The sequence below is a fragment of the Monodon monoceros genome, unplaced genomic scaffold, assembly GCF_005190385.1.
Source record: "Monodon monoceros isolate NGI ecotype Baffin Bay Population unplaced genomic scaffold, NGI_Narwhal_1 Super_Scaffold_16, whole genome shotgun sequence".
NCBI classification, from domain to species: domain Eukaryota; kingdom Metazoa; phylum Chordata; class Mammalia; order Artiodactyla; family Monodontidae; genus Monodon; species Monodon monoceros.
The window spans coordinates 25301485-25318594 of NW_021703772.1; the positions used below are offsets into that span (position 1 = coordinate 25301485).

General features: G+C 34.3%; 1 protein-coding gene across 1 annotated transcript in view; it reads left to right on the plus strand.

The window, feature by feature from the left end:
* Nucleotides 1–17110, plus strand: part of ERBB4 (erb-b2 receptor tyrosine kinase 4) — a 671873-nt gene that overhangs the window by 440539 nt on the left and 214224 nt on the right. The window contains exons 16-18 of the mRNA XM_029224991.1: nt 2111–2243; nt 6469–6591; nt 11238–11336. Coding sequence (XP_029080824.1) covers nt 2111–2243; nt 6469–6591; nt 11238–11336 — 355 coding nt within the window. The remainder of the gene's footprint in view (nt 1–2110; nt 2244–6468; nt 6592–11237; nt 11337–17110) is intronic.

Here is a 17110-nt window from a genome sequence, read left to right on the forward strand (position 1 = left end):
TGATATCCATCCAAATTAGATGAAAAAAAAATAGAGTCAGGGATCTTGTTTTGTTCTATTGGAAGTGATCATTCTTAAAATGAAAAAAAAAAGAATTTTCTTTTAATTTACAGTGACATTGACAAATATTGTCATAAATACATACCATTTATTCTTTTGAAAAATAGATAAGCAGAGGAAGTTTAGAGTTTAGTTCAAATCCACAATTAAAAAAATACTGGGGACTATTCTCAATCATACATAAATCCTTTGCAATAAAAAATTGGGCTCAGGAAACAAAAATACAGTTCTTTTTATAGTAGTGGCTTTTCAGGGATGTGTTAGGCAGTTGAGCTGAAAATTATGCCTTGGGTTGAAAACTAAAATATTTTCTGAAATACATATAACTGGCATACCAAAAATGTGATCTTACACACACCAAAACACATCACAATGATGAGTTTGTTTCCATACTTTAGTTTAATTTTCTCAGCATAGATTTTTAAGTCTTTAGAAAATTCCATTTAGGAAAATCTAGTTGAATTATAGCAACATTTCAGTATGCTATAGGACTTTGAGCTGTCAGGAAACAACCTTTAGGATGAACTACATTTTAAGGTTTCTTTGCAGTTTTATATGACAATAATATAACAGTTATAATGTTTAAAAGACATGACTTAATTTATAGAAGTTACCCAGATTTTTTCCCAGAGCTCTTTAAAATTTAAAAATTCTATTTAGGATCATCTGCTCTCGTTATTTCCGATCTGTCTTTGAGCAAAAGTTTACCTTTCAAGAACAAGTAATTTTTTTTTTTTTTTCTGAAGGAGGGTAGCTGTATAGAGTAGGTTCTTCTATAAATAGGAATATAAAATATAAAACACTTTACTGTGGAAAGCATGAGCATTCAGGGAGTTACTTTTTAGTTTTGATATCTATCATGACTTCATAGTCAACACCTATGTGTTTTACTCTGAACGGCTTGCTATGGCATATGAAATTAATATATTTCAGGGCTCTGACTACAGAAAGCTTACAGATACTACTCTACTCTAGAACAAGAAGTTGAGACCATAAACATTACTTTTCAAGCAAGCAAAAATTGATCTTGGAAAACAAAAAGTGATCAGTTTCAAAATTATACATTAGCTAACAATATATTAGAGAAACATTTTAAGAATAAAAATCTCCAGTCAATTTCTTCCTAATCCCTTTTTAATACTATTTACATATTTTTATTTAATACTTAGTGTGTAGACATCTTTCATGGGTATATGATGCTTATTCATACTTTTAATAATAATGCTTACTCCAGTCATCATAACTCTGAAAACCCATCTGACCCAGTCTTCATCTTTCTCGTACCCTTTGTCCCAGCAAAGTTGCCCTTGCCAGAGTTTGAAATAGCACTTTTGTCAATGCATCTCTCTGTTGATATCTCTATATACCAGAGGTGTGGGGTTCATAGGTCCTCAGACCACTCATTTTTGGTTTAGAACAGTAGTTCTCAACTGGCAGTGATTTTGACAGACGTTTGACAATGTCTGGAGACAGTCATGACTAGAGGATGGAGGTGTTGCTGGCTTCTAGTGGATGGAGACCAAGGATGCTGCTAAGCATCCTAAAATGCAAAAGACAGTCCCCAGAATGAACAAGTATCCAGCCCCAAATGTCAATAGTGCCACTGTTGAGAAAGCCTGCTTCAGAGAAGACGTTGAAAATAATATTATAAACCACAACAATACTATTTAAATGCATTTCTACTTCTTTATAGATAAAAGTAAAATTAAAATGATTTAAAATTATCCTATATCAAAAATTTGGCATACATTCTTCATTTTGTTATCAAATTTTACATTTTTTCATCAAATGGCATGTTGTGGCTGCTCATCCCCAAAGATTAGTTGTCTGTGCATGGTTTATTACTAAAAAACAAAGCAAAACAAAAAACAGGTACAGTTTTTACCATGAGAAAAGTTTTGTGAAAGCTTTAATGCATTTTTAATTTGCATTTCTTCTAATTGACTAGACTTGTGATATGTGGATAATGGCTTGTCCAACTGCTTTTTCCTCTTCCTCTGTCTTTTCTCCCTTCATACTTTTTTCTTTACTTTTCCATTCTGGTTGGCAGGACTCCTCTAATTGCAGCCGGAGTCATTGGCGGGCTCTTCATCATGGTCATTGTGGGTCTAACATTTGCAGTTTATGTTAGAAGGAAGAGCATCAAAAAGAAAAGAGCCTTAAGAAGATTCCTGGAAACAGAGGTGAGGTGTTCATTTCTTCTCTTCAAGTGTTTAGGGATTTTCATTAGGTTTAGAAGGTTTAGATACTTAGTTTTTTAATCCAAGAGAAAATTCTATTCAATTTCCTGCTGAAGGTTTATATTTTATAGTATGGTATGCAAAGTTGATGGAAAATCAGAGTATATAATAAGTGTAGTCAAGGCAGGCTCATGGCTTGAAGAGGGCAAATAGCAGGGGTCAAGGAAATTATCATATTGGGCCAGATCTGTTTCTTTTGGAGACAGGGGTCCATTAACAAGCTCTAGGATATACAAGTAGCAGAACTAGAAAATATCTGAGTCAGAGAATATCTCAGTAGCAGAACTAGAAAAATGTTAGAAAACAATAGAATTTTTCTGGTTTAAAATAAAGCCAGATTGGCAAGCAATTTATGCTTTAATTAGGGCCATTAAATTGGTAGCCACTGATCTCATTATAGCAGCAGTGAAAAGATGAGCTTCAGGATAAAGCTTAGTTTTGTAATCACATAGGCCTTATCACACTATTTATGAGGTGCATTTAATATTATGCATGTTAGTTATTGTGAATATGTAAATTATCCATAAAATACTATAATTTCTTTTGTATTGCCACACCGAATTCTCTAGCATGCAAGATGATCGTTTTCACCATAAAGGTTATAGGGGTAAAACAATTGCAGAAGACCATGTGTTACCATATCCTTCTCAACTCGAATCCTACCTCTTTCTCCTGATACACGTATCCATGCCTATCTGAACATTTCAGAGCAAATCTGTACTGAGACAGTCTGCCTTCTTTGCATTTGTTTTCTGTCTCACTGTCAGTGTGACATTTTGACTTTTCCTCTTAACACTGAAAGTAATGGGAATATTCATTCATTCATATGTTTCTCACACTGATAATGAATTAAATTTTAGCTCTTTTCCCCCAAAAGTTAAATCTGGATAGAATTATTTGAAAGTTTCAGAAAGCTACTATACAGTTACATATAAGAAGATACTTCTAATGATTGAAGTTATCTGAAATTAAATGGGCTGTCTTATCAGTAGACACGTTCAAGCATAAAAATGGTAGTTATATACACAGAGTGAACATAGTAATGATTCCGACTTGAGCTGGATGTTACAAAAGATCAACTTGATCACTTTCAGCCTTGTACATGTGAACATGAATAAAAGTTTGGGCACAGCCCATGTGCTGTGCATATTTTCAGGTTAGCTAGGATGATGGAGACAGGTAGAATTCTCCCTTATGGACAGCTTGGAGCAGTCACTGAAAGAATTCTGAAAAGTGAAGTAAATAAACTAGAGTTGGAATGGAATTAAAGGTTTGGAATAGCAGTGGATATTTAGGTGATTGAATAAATAGAAGACAAATTCTGTCTCTTAACTATGTGTAGGAAAAGCTCATTGCTATGAAAATAGTTGTTTTGTTTTGTGCTGTTAATATGGTGCTTCTAATAATGCCCTCCAAATTGGCATTTCATTACTAAATAAACACATACTGATTGGTTTTATAAGCATATTCTATTTTTTATAGAAAGTTATAGCTTAGGACTAAATTAGCTAATTGTTGAATTCTCATTTTTCTCTCAGTAAAAGTAAATAACTGTGATTTTCTACCATCTAAATAGAAGAGGAATTTTTAACAGGTTCAACTTAAATTCTTAAATACTGAAGCTAGAAATCTGCCTCAGATGTGAAAACTTTGTTAAAACGTGATATGTTGTTGGAAGATTTTTAAAATTGATACGCTTCACAAAATCACGTTGACCCAGATTGTCTTTTTTCTGTTGCATGCATAAAAGTAGAAAATCGTTTTTTCAGTATACACTTATTGAGATGCACTATAAGCTTGATGCTTTGGTAGATGCTGTGATTTAGAAATGTATTAATGAGATATAATCCTATCCCTTGAAGAGTGACAGATTTGGTGCCTATATTATGGCAGGTAATGTTCCAGAGTTTTCCACCTATGTATATACCATTTCATCCTTTAACAATCTTCTAAGATAATTATTGGTATACCAATTTCACAGATGTGAAATGAAGGGCCAGGAAAGGCAAATTGCGTTCTAAGCCTGTAAGTGGCAACAATGATATACAAACCCACAAATTTAAACTCAATTGTCTTTCTACCATACTGGGTCATAAAATAAAACTGTGCTCTTTTAATGGTATAATACTCAAATTCCTGGGGGAAAAAATGTGTTTGTAGAAATAAATTGAATGATACTTAATAAAATTGCGGGTAGAATTGTAAAGTTTTCAAAATATGAAATTATTGCACAGTATATGCCTATATATAATACATGTATATACATTTTTAAGTCTATCTAGCCTAAACTGCTGAAATCCAGTCCCCAATCTTGCATATGATTTTTGTATGACTTTTGTATATGATTGTAAAGTTTTATAACTTTTAGACTTTTATGAAAGTTTCTTACTGTATACATAGTATGTGTATCAAAATCTATGAAAGAAATCCTGCACAGCAGGATTCAAATGAATGGGATCCTCTGCAGGAGATTTTTTTCAGATTTGTTAAAGAATTGTGTGACTCTTTCTGAGATTTATGGGACTTGAATGCAGTTATATGCATTATTACAGGATAAATTTGAAATTGAAATAAAAGTGTATTAGTTGCCAGACTGTTAAAAAATAGCTTAAGAATATTATAATTCTTATCACCTTTCCCAAATTCTTGCTAACATCCCTAAACTTTACCTACATTCAAGATTCTGTTTAGCTAATTAAGTAGACCATGATGTTCACAGAAGCATGATAATAATAACCAAGCTGAGGACCGCAGTGCAGTTAGCCTTATAAACAGACATTTTGAAATACTGTGGTGGTTTTCAAGACAATGTGAGTAGGAGTAGGCGTAGGCCTTAATTATTTCCTTATGCTGAGGGAGAACAAGCTATTTGTCTGTGTTTAAAGTTTAGTTCTTTTATTTAACTTAAAAATAAATTTTAAAAAAGCTCTTGTTTCTCTGACTTGCCTTTCTCCTCAAGCATAGTCAAAACTCTAAAATTTTAACATACAGTTTAAACTTTTTGGTACCCAGAGTCTCTCTTCTGTCTACATTTTTGTGTTCACATAGTCAAGAAATTGGCACATTTACATACCTTTCTTCTGCTTACCCATCCTCTCTGGAAATGGCATCTAAACTATGACATCTAAAATTATCAGCCTAATTTTACCCCTTTTGGCTACCCAGCCCACTTTAGGAACTGGTATTTCCCACCCTAATCTCACCCTTCAGACCTGTCCTTCTCCCTGATGCTGTGTCCAAACTGTTCTTCCTGGTGGCAGTGTCATCCCCCATGTCCATCCATTTTTATTATCTCAAGACCAATTTTAAAGTGTTCCTCCTTTTAGGAGCCACAAAAAGCAAACCTCACTCCCCAGTGGTTATTTTATTCCTCTGCATTTCATAGAATTCATTTATGATCTAGAATCAATTTATAGCATTTTAGAATTTTTAACCTAGAAGGTGCTCTAGGGCCTTGCTACTTAAAATGTGTTCAAGGACCATCATCATAAAGAGGAATCTCCTGGAGTTCTGTAAAAATGCAGATTTCAGCCACAAATCCATATCTACTGAACCAGAATCTGCATTTTAACAAAAAACTCTGGTAATTCATATGTACATGAAAGATTTAGAAACACTGTCTTGGTGTATTGACATTGTGCTAACTTGTTTTCTTCTCTTCTGACATGTCTGTCCTGACTTCCCTGCTAGGTATTAAATGATAAGAAGGTAGCTTTTTTTAATTTTTAAAAATTGTATTTATTTAATTTTTATGTATCGAATTTCCTGAAATGAGAAAAAACTTTGATAGAGTACACTGGCATTAAGTAAAACCTCTTAAGTCTTAGACGAAGTTTTCCAAAAGGAAGGAGCATGAAAAAGTAGAATTAAGAGCCCCTAATTAGTCTCTAAATTTCTATAAAAAGTGGGAAAAAAATCCCCTGGACTAGTATGCCTCAAGGTAGGTACACATTTGTTACTTGTGTTCACCCAGGTGAATAGCATGAGAAGAGAAAGGGTAGGGTCAGAAGGAATTGTGAGTGATCCATTTTACAAACATATTGTTTGTCAAGGAAAAGTGGTCTTGTGTGTGTTTTCTATGTGTGAGAAAGTGAACCAGAGAGAAAAAGAGAGGAACACTGATTGTTGGATCAAAAGTTGTGTAACCTGTACTCTTTTTGCTTTGTAGTTGGTAGAACCCTTAACACCCAGTGGTACGGCGCCTAATCAAGCTCAACTACGTATTTTGAAAGAAACTGAGCTCAAAAGAGTAAAAGTACTTGGTTCAGGTGCTTTTGGAACTGTTTATAAAGTAAGTAGAAAATAACACATACTCAGTTATTTTCAGTTTTGTTTCAGACTTGTTTTAAATAATAGCCAAAGTTATTGTTCTAGCCAACCTAACTTCCTCTTTAATATTCAGAGAGGAGAAATCTTTATAGTATTGAGAAGTTGCTGAACAAATGAATTCATTAATTTTTATTGACTAAACTGGGTTGGATACAGTTATGAGAAAGCAGGAAACAAGGATGCAAAGCCAAAATATTGTTCATTCTCTGAATGCCTTCTGAGTTCCTTTTGATATCATCTCCCTTTGGCAAATTTGTTCTTTTCCAAAATACCCAGATCCAACCCATTTACCTTTACCCCTACACAGGAGGAGATCCCTGAGAGACCTGGGCAATGTGCTTTTCTTTCTTTTCTCTAAGTTCAGGTTAGCTAGAAGGAGAGGGTGACAACATGGGTTTTTAATAAGAGAGATATTTCTGGAAAGGGAGAGCTTGAATGATAGCATTTGCATGTTTACTTATTTAACTTAATTACAAAACCAATTCAAAGGCCAGGCCCAAGGTTAATTGTGATGAAATTTATTTTTAATGGTAAACAACAAGAATAAAAAGCTCTGTTGGGATAGTACTAAATCCTTCTTGTAATGTCCATTACTTCAATTCCCAAAATTTGCTTTAAGTTTCTCAAAGCTATATGCAAGCCTACATTTTCACAAATATGTTGGCTAAAATATGTCAGATCTTAAGAACTTTACATCTTAAAATGTTATTTTTTTATATTTCAGACAGATTTATTTAATGGAAATTATTAACAATTGGAATATGAACCTTAATTTTCTCTCTTGAATTTTCCAAAAATAATGTAATCTCTTTAAAATAAAACTTTTATTCTATGGTCAAAATGCAAAAGTTTCTTAATCTCTTGTTCTGCATATTTTGTTCAATTAAATTCAGAATTATTAGCTGATGTTTTTTGACCCACCTCCTAGAGTAATGAGAATAAAAACAAAAATAAATGGGACCTCATTAAACTTAAAAGCTTTTGCACAGCAAAAGAAACCATAAACAAGATGAAAAAGGCAACCCTCAGAATGGGAGAAAATATTTGCAAATGAAGCAACTGACAAAGGATTAATCTCCAAAATATACAAACATCTCATGCAGCTCAATAACAAAAAGCAAACAACCCAATCCAAAAATGGGCAGAAAACCTAAATAGACATTTCTCCAAAGAAGACATACAGATGTCCAACTAACACGTGAAAAAATGCTCAACATCACTAATTATTAGAGGAATGCAGATCAAAACTACAATGTGATATCACCTCACACAGGTCAGAATGGCCATCATCAAAAAATCTACAAACAACAAATGCTGGAGAGGGTGTGGAGAAAAGGGAACCCTCATGCCCTGTTGTTAGGAATGTAACTTGATACAGCCACTGTGGAGAACAGTATGGAGGTTCCTTTAAAAACTAAAAATAGAACTATCATGTGACCCAGCAATCCCACTCCTGGGCATATACCCAGAGAAAACTATAATTCAAAAAGACACATGCACCCCAGTGTTCATTGCAGCACTATTTACAGTAGCCAGGACATGGAAATAACCTAAGTGTCCGTCAACAGAGAAATGGATAAGGAAGATGTGGTACATATACAATGCAGAATTACTCAGCCATAAAAAGGAATGAAATTGGGTCATTTGTAGAGACGTAGATGGACCTAGAGACTGTCATACAGTATGAAGTAAGTCAAAAAGAGAAAAACATATTGTATATTAATGCATATATATGGAATCTAGAAATATTGGTGTAGGCAATCTTATTTACAAAGCAGAGATAGAGACACAGACAAGACACAGATGTAGAGAATAAACGTATGAATACCAAGGGGGAAAGGAGAGTGGGATGTACTGGGAGATTGGAATTGACATATATACACTATTGATATTATGTGTAAAATAGATAACTAATGAGAACCTACTGTATAGCACAGGGAACACTACTCAATGCTCTGTGGTGACCTAAATAGGAAGAAAGTCCAAAAAAGAGAGAATATATGTATATGTATAGCTGATTAACTTTGCTGTATGGTAGAAACTAACACAACATTGTAAAGCAACTATACTCCAATAAAAATTTTAAAAATATATATTAGCTGAGTACCTAATTTGAATATAAACTATTCTAGGCTGACTTGATACCTTCTAGTCTTCAAATCCTTTTTATGTTTAAAGAGACACAATGTATCCTATCTGTTTCTCTATTTATATTGTGCTAGGAAAAAAATGGACTTCCATTTTAAAAGTAACTCAATCTTGGCATGTACCTTGCATATAGTCATGGTTGTATTTTTAAAGATGATACGGTCTGGAAATTGAATTTTATTTTAAATCATGAATACCATATAACTCAAGACTAAATATTATCTAGTGACCTCAGAAGGTAAAATATTAATAATATTTTATTATTATTTAATAATAAAGCTTTATTAATATTTTTAACAACACTTATTTGCCCATTGTCCAAGAGTGTTGCACATGTATTGAAATTACCTCTATTAAAAGCTTATTGAAAGTTCCATAAGTATGTTTAAATTTATGCCTACAGTGTATATTGTTGACCCTAAGTTTTAATTAATATATTAGTTCTTACAAGGACATACTGTCTTAAACTTTAAAGAATTATTCTTGACCACAGAAATTCAAGTTGGCTTAGCCAATTACTTGGTTAATGCTTCCTTCTGGTTGAAGATACACTGTGTTTAAACATAAAAGATTTGAACCAATATCATGGTATCAGCATAGTTGAACTGTGGTCTGATGGAGCCTGGAAAATAATGACTATACTAATTTAAAAAGCAATGCAAATTAATTCACACTGAATGTATATTCTTATTTCAAAAGTATACTTTAGGAATATTTTAATATTGATGCTATATCTTTATAAGGTAACTCCCTCTGTTGTTACTTTTTTAAATAACGGTAAGCCTGTTCTCCACCCTAGTACCATCAAAAAGAAAATGGGTCTTGGGCTTTTTTTTTCTCATTTTTACATTAATAATTTACAAAAAAAATATACTGCAGGGAACTTGGCTTATTATTTTGCATTTGACATATAGATTTCCCTATTCACTCTAAGAACATAACCCTTAAATTCACCTTCTAAAGGTTAAGGTCTTTTTTTCTTTATTATTTTGACTTTTTAATAATTCTTGTGTTTAGGTCTTCTCTTATATTATTACCACTTTGGATAACACAAATACATATGTCTTAGCATAGAAGTACTAAGTGAAAAACTTTTAAAAATATTTTCTTTATAACTACAACCAGCTGATATTAAGAAAAACAGGAAGTGGAGGTGTTCTGCTCAGGAATAGTAGACTATTTTTTTTTCTTCCTTTCATTTTAATGTTAAAACTGTCCTTAGAAGACATTTTTGATGTCAAGGCTAATAAATTAAAATTTGAGATTTTTTTTTACATGTAACCTCATATCTGCTTCTGTGTTCCTTTGGGATGATACACTTAAAAAAAAAAATCTTGTATATTCTATGCACCCCTGTATTATCAGTATCATTATCCTCATTCAGATGATTGAATTGTTTACTCAGAAATGCTGTTATTTAGCTAAAGTTGTACTTTACCCAAACCCTGCCAACTTTATACTTTCCCACAATGCACAGGTCCTGTTTGAATATAATTATGTCTCTAGAGGAAGAGAGAACTTTCAGTGACTAATATAAATATTTTATATTACTTCAGAAATAATAAAAATCCTTGAATGTTAAATAATATAGACAAATTAATATGTGCTCAATACTCCCTAGTACTTGCCTTTGAAAACTATTAATTCTTTTTTTTTTTTTTTTGCGGTACGCGGGCCTGTCACTATTGTGGCCTCTCCCGTTGCGGAGCACAGGCTCCGGACGCGCAGGCTCAGCGGCCATGGCTCACGGGCCCAGCCGCTGCGCGGCATGTGGGATCTTCCCGGACCGGGGCATGAACCCGTGTTCCCTGCATCAGCAGGAGGACTCTCAACCACTGCGCCACCAGGGAAGCCCTGAAAACTAATTCTTAAACAATCAACCTTAGAAAATTAATTCTTAAATCAATCTGAATTTTGATACATAAGAATATGCTTTTTTATTTCATTTTATTTTTAGTTGCAGAATAATTAGATAATATCAAAGCTGAAAAGAACCTCCAACATTAATTACCCCAGTCTTCTAAACTACAAATAAGGCAATTGAAGTTCAAAAATCAAAACAGCTTTCTCAAAGTTGTGAGAAGTTGATGATATCATCATCCAAGTCAAATATTATTATTACTTCAACGTTTTTTCTTTTTCTTCTTCTTTTTTTTTTTTTTTTTTACTATTCAAAGCCTTTTTCATGCACACAAATTGAACTTGATAATAGCGTAAACACCTTGAAAGCAGAATACACATATGATCCACCTTCAGGTAATGAAAGCAGAAAACAAAGTTGCTGAGTAATTTGTAACATATAACATGTGCTTGAAAAACATTTGTTGATTGAATGGCAAAATATGGAACTTCTAAATTATTTTTAAGGTATTAATAGGTCAAGTGTTTAATCAAATTTTGTTTCTGGTCTAAATGTTGTATGTCTTAACATAGATTTAATGTGATTTTTTTCCTCCCAAGGGTATTTGGGTCCCTGAAGGAGAAACAGTGAAGATTCCTGTGGCTATTAAGATTCTTAATGAAACAACTGGTCCCAAAGCCAATGTGGAGTTTATGGATGTAAGTACAGACAGCAGGCAATCATGTTTTTATCCATTATTAATAGACTGCTTTTAGAATTAAAAAACAAAAAGACTTCAACTTCAAAGTGTCTTCTCTGGAAATGGTATAATTTTATAATTAAAGGCTTAAGCAAGGGTCAGCAAACTTTTGCTTAAAAGACCAGAGAATAAATATTCAGGCTTTTCCTGCAATGTGGTTTTTGTGACAACTACTCAACTCTCTCCTTTTAGTAGATAAGCAGCCATAGACAATTAAAAAAAAACCAAAAAACAAAAAAACACAGGAATGGGCGAATGAGTATGAATGTGTTCCAGTAAAACTTTATTTACACAAGCAAGCTAAAAGCCAGATTTGGCTTGCTGACCAAATCCTGCCCTCAACGGCCATGTGTTTAACTACTATGCCAGACTGCATTTGAGAGTAGTGACGATGATTTGGAAAATCAGACTGCTTTATTTTATTGTTGTTATGATATATTACTTGAAAACATCAATCAGGATTAGTTTTGATAGTGAGTTAGTTGCTGTTAAATTTAAATTAGGAACCCACTAACTCAGATAATTACACATTGAAACTTGTTTTTTTCAATTCAAATTCATAAGACAAGACCTTATAGGTAAAATGCTCCAACTATAGAATAATAAGAGTTCTGAAGAATGAAAGTACTTTATAAGGTCAACCAGAACTTTAAGATTTCTCCTAGCAATAATTGTAGATTGAGCTGCTCAGCAAATTTCAGAAGGTACAACAGATGAAACTATGTATGTAGCATGCTGTTATTTTTTCACATTCAACACAAGATATCTCGCCAGAGGTGCTGTCAAAGACCCATATGTATTCTTTCTCTATCTTTTAGCATAATGTCTTCAGTAATAAGAATGATTTTGATTTTCAAATGACCTTCATATAAAAGAATATGCATTTTGATTTTTAAAAAGACAAATTGCTATGTTTTTCTATCCTTTTCTCTTGTACGCTCTTTTGTAAGTTTTATAGGAGCTCAGTTTGCAGCGCTGGATCATTTATTTGGGTCTAATGCTATACTCATCTTATATAGGGCTACTTTTAGTTTAACAACTTATTGGTTGTTACACAATAGGGCTGATAATTTAAGTGGGACCAACCTGTTGCTCCGATTGGTTGGTGCAGATGCCAAAAGCTCTGTCTCTGTGCACCAGTGCCGAATCGAACCTCGGAGACAGAGTTTGGGTGAAGAATAGCTTTATTGCTGTGCCTGGCAGAGGGGGGCAAAGCAGACTCTTGCCCTCAGAACTGTGTGTCCCAGCCCCGAGGGTTTAGTGAGGTTAGTGAGGAGTTCTATAGCAGTGGTTCAAGGGTGGGATTGCTGATAAGATTAGGGTGTGTTGCAGGGCCTCCATTCCTTTAATCTGGCCTCAGTTGGTGTCTTGAAGAGCTTTTCTGGTTCCTTTAATCTGGAATGAAGAATGCTAACAATTTCCATTTGTTGGGGGTTTTCTTTCTGTAAAGAGCACAAAGATATTGTTATTTGTATCTCGGGACCCTATTGTTTCTTGCCTGCTCCTTCCTTGTCTCTGAACCCCCTCCCTTCCCTGATTACCAACTGTTTGAACCTGCCCTTTGGAACGCAGGGAAGGTCACTGAGGCTGAACAGAAAGGCTCCAGATCCCAGGAGCCCACAGTGTCCCACTTGGTTTCAGTGCTGTGTCTTAACAGTTGCTAAATATTTTAAATATGATTCTTGCTGCATATCTATCAACACCTATCTAACAGACATTGAGTCCAATAACTAAATAATGTTCCTTCTGCCGGTCTCTAAAATTTCCGACGCTCTCTACAGCCGGTTCAAATATTAAAATGTAAAACTAGCTTTTTTCAGTGATGTCACGATCAATTTGATCTTGATCATAAGTATAAATTTGTGAAGGGAACTTTCAAAGAAATAAAAATGATAAAGAAAAAAGACAATGAGTAGAAACAGTGTAGTTAATATGTAAAACTGATAGTAAAAGATCTTGCCTAGTCTAGACAGCAGGCAAAGCTGAAATTCACAAGAATGCTAATAATCTCTGCTGGAGGCTTGGACAGCCATTTTTGTCATATTTCCATGGAAACAGACTGGCAAAAAGGGGTTAAGAGGCTACAAAATAATCACCTAGGAAAGAAGCTTTGAAAACCTCATCATGATTTTGAATGACTATTTGAAAGCTCCTAACCCTGTCCATTTTTTCTTTTCCCTCATCTGAAGTCTATTCCCATGGAAACAGGAGTAGGGGTGGCAGCTTGAAGTTACAGATTTCTGCTGAAATTTAGATGAGGCTCTGATTGAGCCATGAAAGGCATCATTTTCCTAGATGGTTGATGGATCTGGTGACCAACAGACTCTAAAGAGTCTGATCTTAAAAATGAAAAAAAAAAAATTAGGGAAAATATTTTGACTGCACCTTTCCTACCTGGTGAATAACTGCTAGAAGATTAACAGATTGATGAACTGCTATTGGCAGAGTTTCAATAAATATCAAGCAGAAACACTTCTTACTATTTTCTCAACTTTTAAAACATTAGGATAGCTTCACAACAATTAAAATACTGCTGAACTGGAAAAATTAATGGTGAATTCAGTATTTTAAGTAGGCTGGTATAACTTTAATACAAACATATACCTACTTTTCATACCTACATTTTTACCTCATCTATTATGTGTGAAGATCGTTATAAGTGCTTAAATAACATATCAAACCACAAAAGGTCTATGTTAGCAAAATTATTTGCAATTTGGACCTAAGAATTGAGTTGAAATTGCAAATATTCTCAGGGTTATTAAGTTAAAAGTCATGTTTGACATATGTCTTAGTTTGGGCTCTTCCAGAAGCAGAAGCTGACCCCGAGACAAGGATTTGAGTGAAAGTATTGATAGTTTCTTTTGGAGGTGAGGGACTCATCAGTAAGGGAATGTGGAAATGAGACAGGAGAATCAGTAAAGTCATCTGCCTTCATGAGTGACTGGAGCTTCTTTCCATTGGACGTACACCTCAGAGTTACACCTTAAAATGTACACCTTAAAATGTAAGGGAGATGATGAAAGGACTCCAGCTGTCAGTCATTGGTTGAGGGCAACTGGGAGAGAAAGACATTTATTCTCCTGCATATGCTACCTGCAGAGTGTGGCAAAACAGGCTTCAGTAGCAAGAGAAAGCCATTAGGCAAAGAAAGGCAGGAGGAAATCAGCTAAGGTACAGCACTATGGTAGAGTGTTCCAAGGATAACTTTCAAACTAAAATAACTGCAACCATGCCACATGTCTCCTTTGCAGACTGGTTATGCGTGTATTAGTATTAATATGCATGTGTGTGCCTGTGTTTCATATCATTGTATAGGAGGAAAATACAGCTTCCAAAGACAATGGAAACTGCATACTTTTATTAAGCATTAGACCTTTTTGCTGCCCTCCCTCCCTGCAACTTTACACTTAGGGTAGGATATTCCAGATTTAATAACTACTACTACTAGGTTTATCAGATATAGCTGTGACTCACTTGTTACAATAATGACAAACATGCAACAACTTAATACTCAAAACTCACTACATCTACTACTTCTATTGATATCCAAGGGCAAAGGAGAGGACTTTTATATTTCCTTAGAATTTTTACCATAGGCAAAAATAAATAAGGAGCAATTTGTGTTCTATTAAATGCTACACTAAAAGCAAGAGAAGGAGGATTTGGTCACAAGGCTGTTACTCAGCTCACCTAAGTATGTCTAATGGATTCATAATGATGATAATAACACACTGCTAGTGAATGGCCAGTACATTCTTCATTCACATAAAGGAAGATCACATTGAACATTAAGAAAATGACTCTAAAGGTCCACCTTCTTAAGAAGAATGCCTACATTTATGCGCTCTCCTAGTTCTTGCTTCAAATAGCACCATTTCATTAGGAAAACACGGGTGTTTTTTGTCTCTTTTTTTTTGTTTTTAAATTCATCAAATGATGCACACCAGATACCTAAAAAATGATGCTATTGAGCAAGATCCCTGGAATTTGGGACCCTGGTCTGGTCAAATCAGACAGACTCTTGAGTTTATCTGAGCTTCCACTACTCTGTTTTTTGTTTGCTTGTTTGTTTCCCCTGATATTTAAGCCCACTACTGTTTGACATTATTTTATTTGCCTAGGAAGTGCATATATCTTTAAATGTTTTACTTAATTTATGTTTTCTTAGAAAGAACTAATCTAGGATAAAAGAAATGCCATAATTATTCTAAGTTCCAGTGACTGATCAATAATACTTCAGGTTAGAGATAACTTGAATCTTCTTGGCTTCAGTTTCAGCTTTGCCACCAAATCAACCACATAGTTCATGAAAAGGTGCTGCAAGGAAAGGTGTTTCAGATCAGCCAACCTTATTGTGTAAATGGTAATTTTCTTATTAAAAGAAAAATAACTAGTTTCCTTCTTCCTATACAATAGGAACTTTTATCTTACACAACAGTTGTTTTATTGTTTTCTGAAGATGTATCCATTGTTTCTGTTACTCTTCTCTGTATTGTCTTTATGATACTCAGTGTCTTAGTGAGAGCTGTTTCAACTCTTATTGTTGCCATATTAGTGGGCTGAGGCAAACAATTTTTTGGTAAGATTTACATTTTCTCCTAGATTATAGCAGATTTACAAAACTATTGGAAAAGATATTTTGTTCTATAACATTATTTTCACATTACAATATTTTCATACATATGGCTTCACATAGTTAACAATAACTCTTAGCTAGATCCTGTATTATACTAATAGTGGATTTTTAAAAATGCATATAATTTAATTATATCTTTAGGCCTAATAGATTTTGCTAATTTGCATATATGAATACAATTCATTCATTTCAGAGGTGAAAAACATAAAATTCCTTTTTATTAAAAGCCCACTACTTAGATGTCACAGAATTCTATACTGCTTGCATGATTTTTTTTTTTGCGGTACGCGGGCCTCTCACTGTTGTGGCCTCTCCCATTGTGGCCTCTCCCATTGCGGAGCACAGGCTCCGGACACGCAGGCTCAGCGGCCATGGCTCAGGGGCCCAGCCGCTCCGCGGCATGTGGGATCTTCCCGGACTGGGACACAAACCCGTGTCCCCTGCATCGGCAGGTGGACTCCCAACCACTGCGCCACCAGGGAAGCCCAACCAATCCTTTTTACGTTAAGAAAAATTATTGCTAAAGTAATTAAGAAAAGTTTTGGATAGTTGTTTTGCTTTTAAAAATAAAGCAATAACTTCAGAAAGAGATTCCAACCTCCATTAGAAACAGAATTTAGTCTTCCAAAACTCTACTAAAAAGAAAAGAAAAAAAGTACCAGTAACTAGAGTAAATCACTTCTGTTATAGTTATTTCATTGGCCCTGGTTCATTTCCTATTAGTTGTAGAGAACTCTGTCTGAAATGGCATCACATCTGAAATCACTCAGTCAAACACCTGATTCTCCAACTATGTTCTCCTTTCCCTCCAGTTCTTTTCCTATAGTAACTACTTGAGAAACATTTAACCCTTTTTGATGTCTCCCATTCATTGACTCTTCGCTGTTTCTCACTCTCCCTCAGCGGCCACCTGTCCTCGCATCCCTTCATAACAATCTTGAATTTGTGGACCATCTTATAATCACATTCTTTTTAAAAAATTTTTTATTGGAGTATAGTTGATTTACAATGTTGTGTTAGCTTCAGGTGTACAGCAAAGTGAATCATTTATACATATACATATATCCAGTCTATTTTTTCTTTTCTTTTAGATT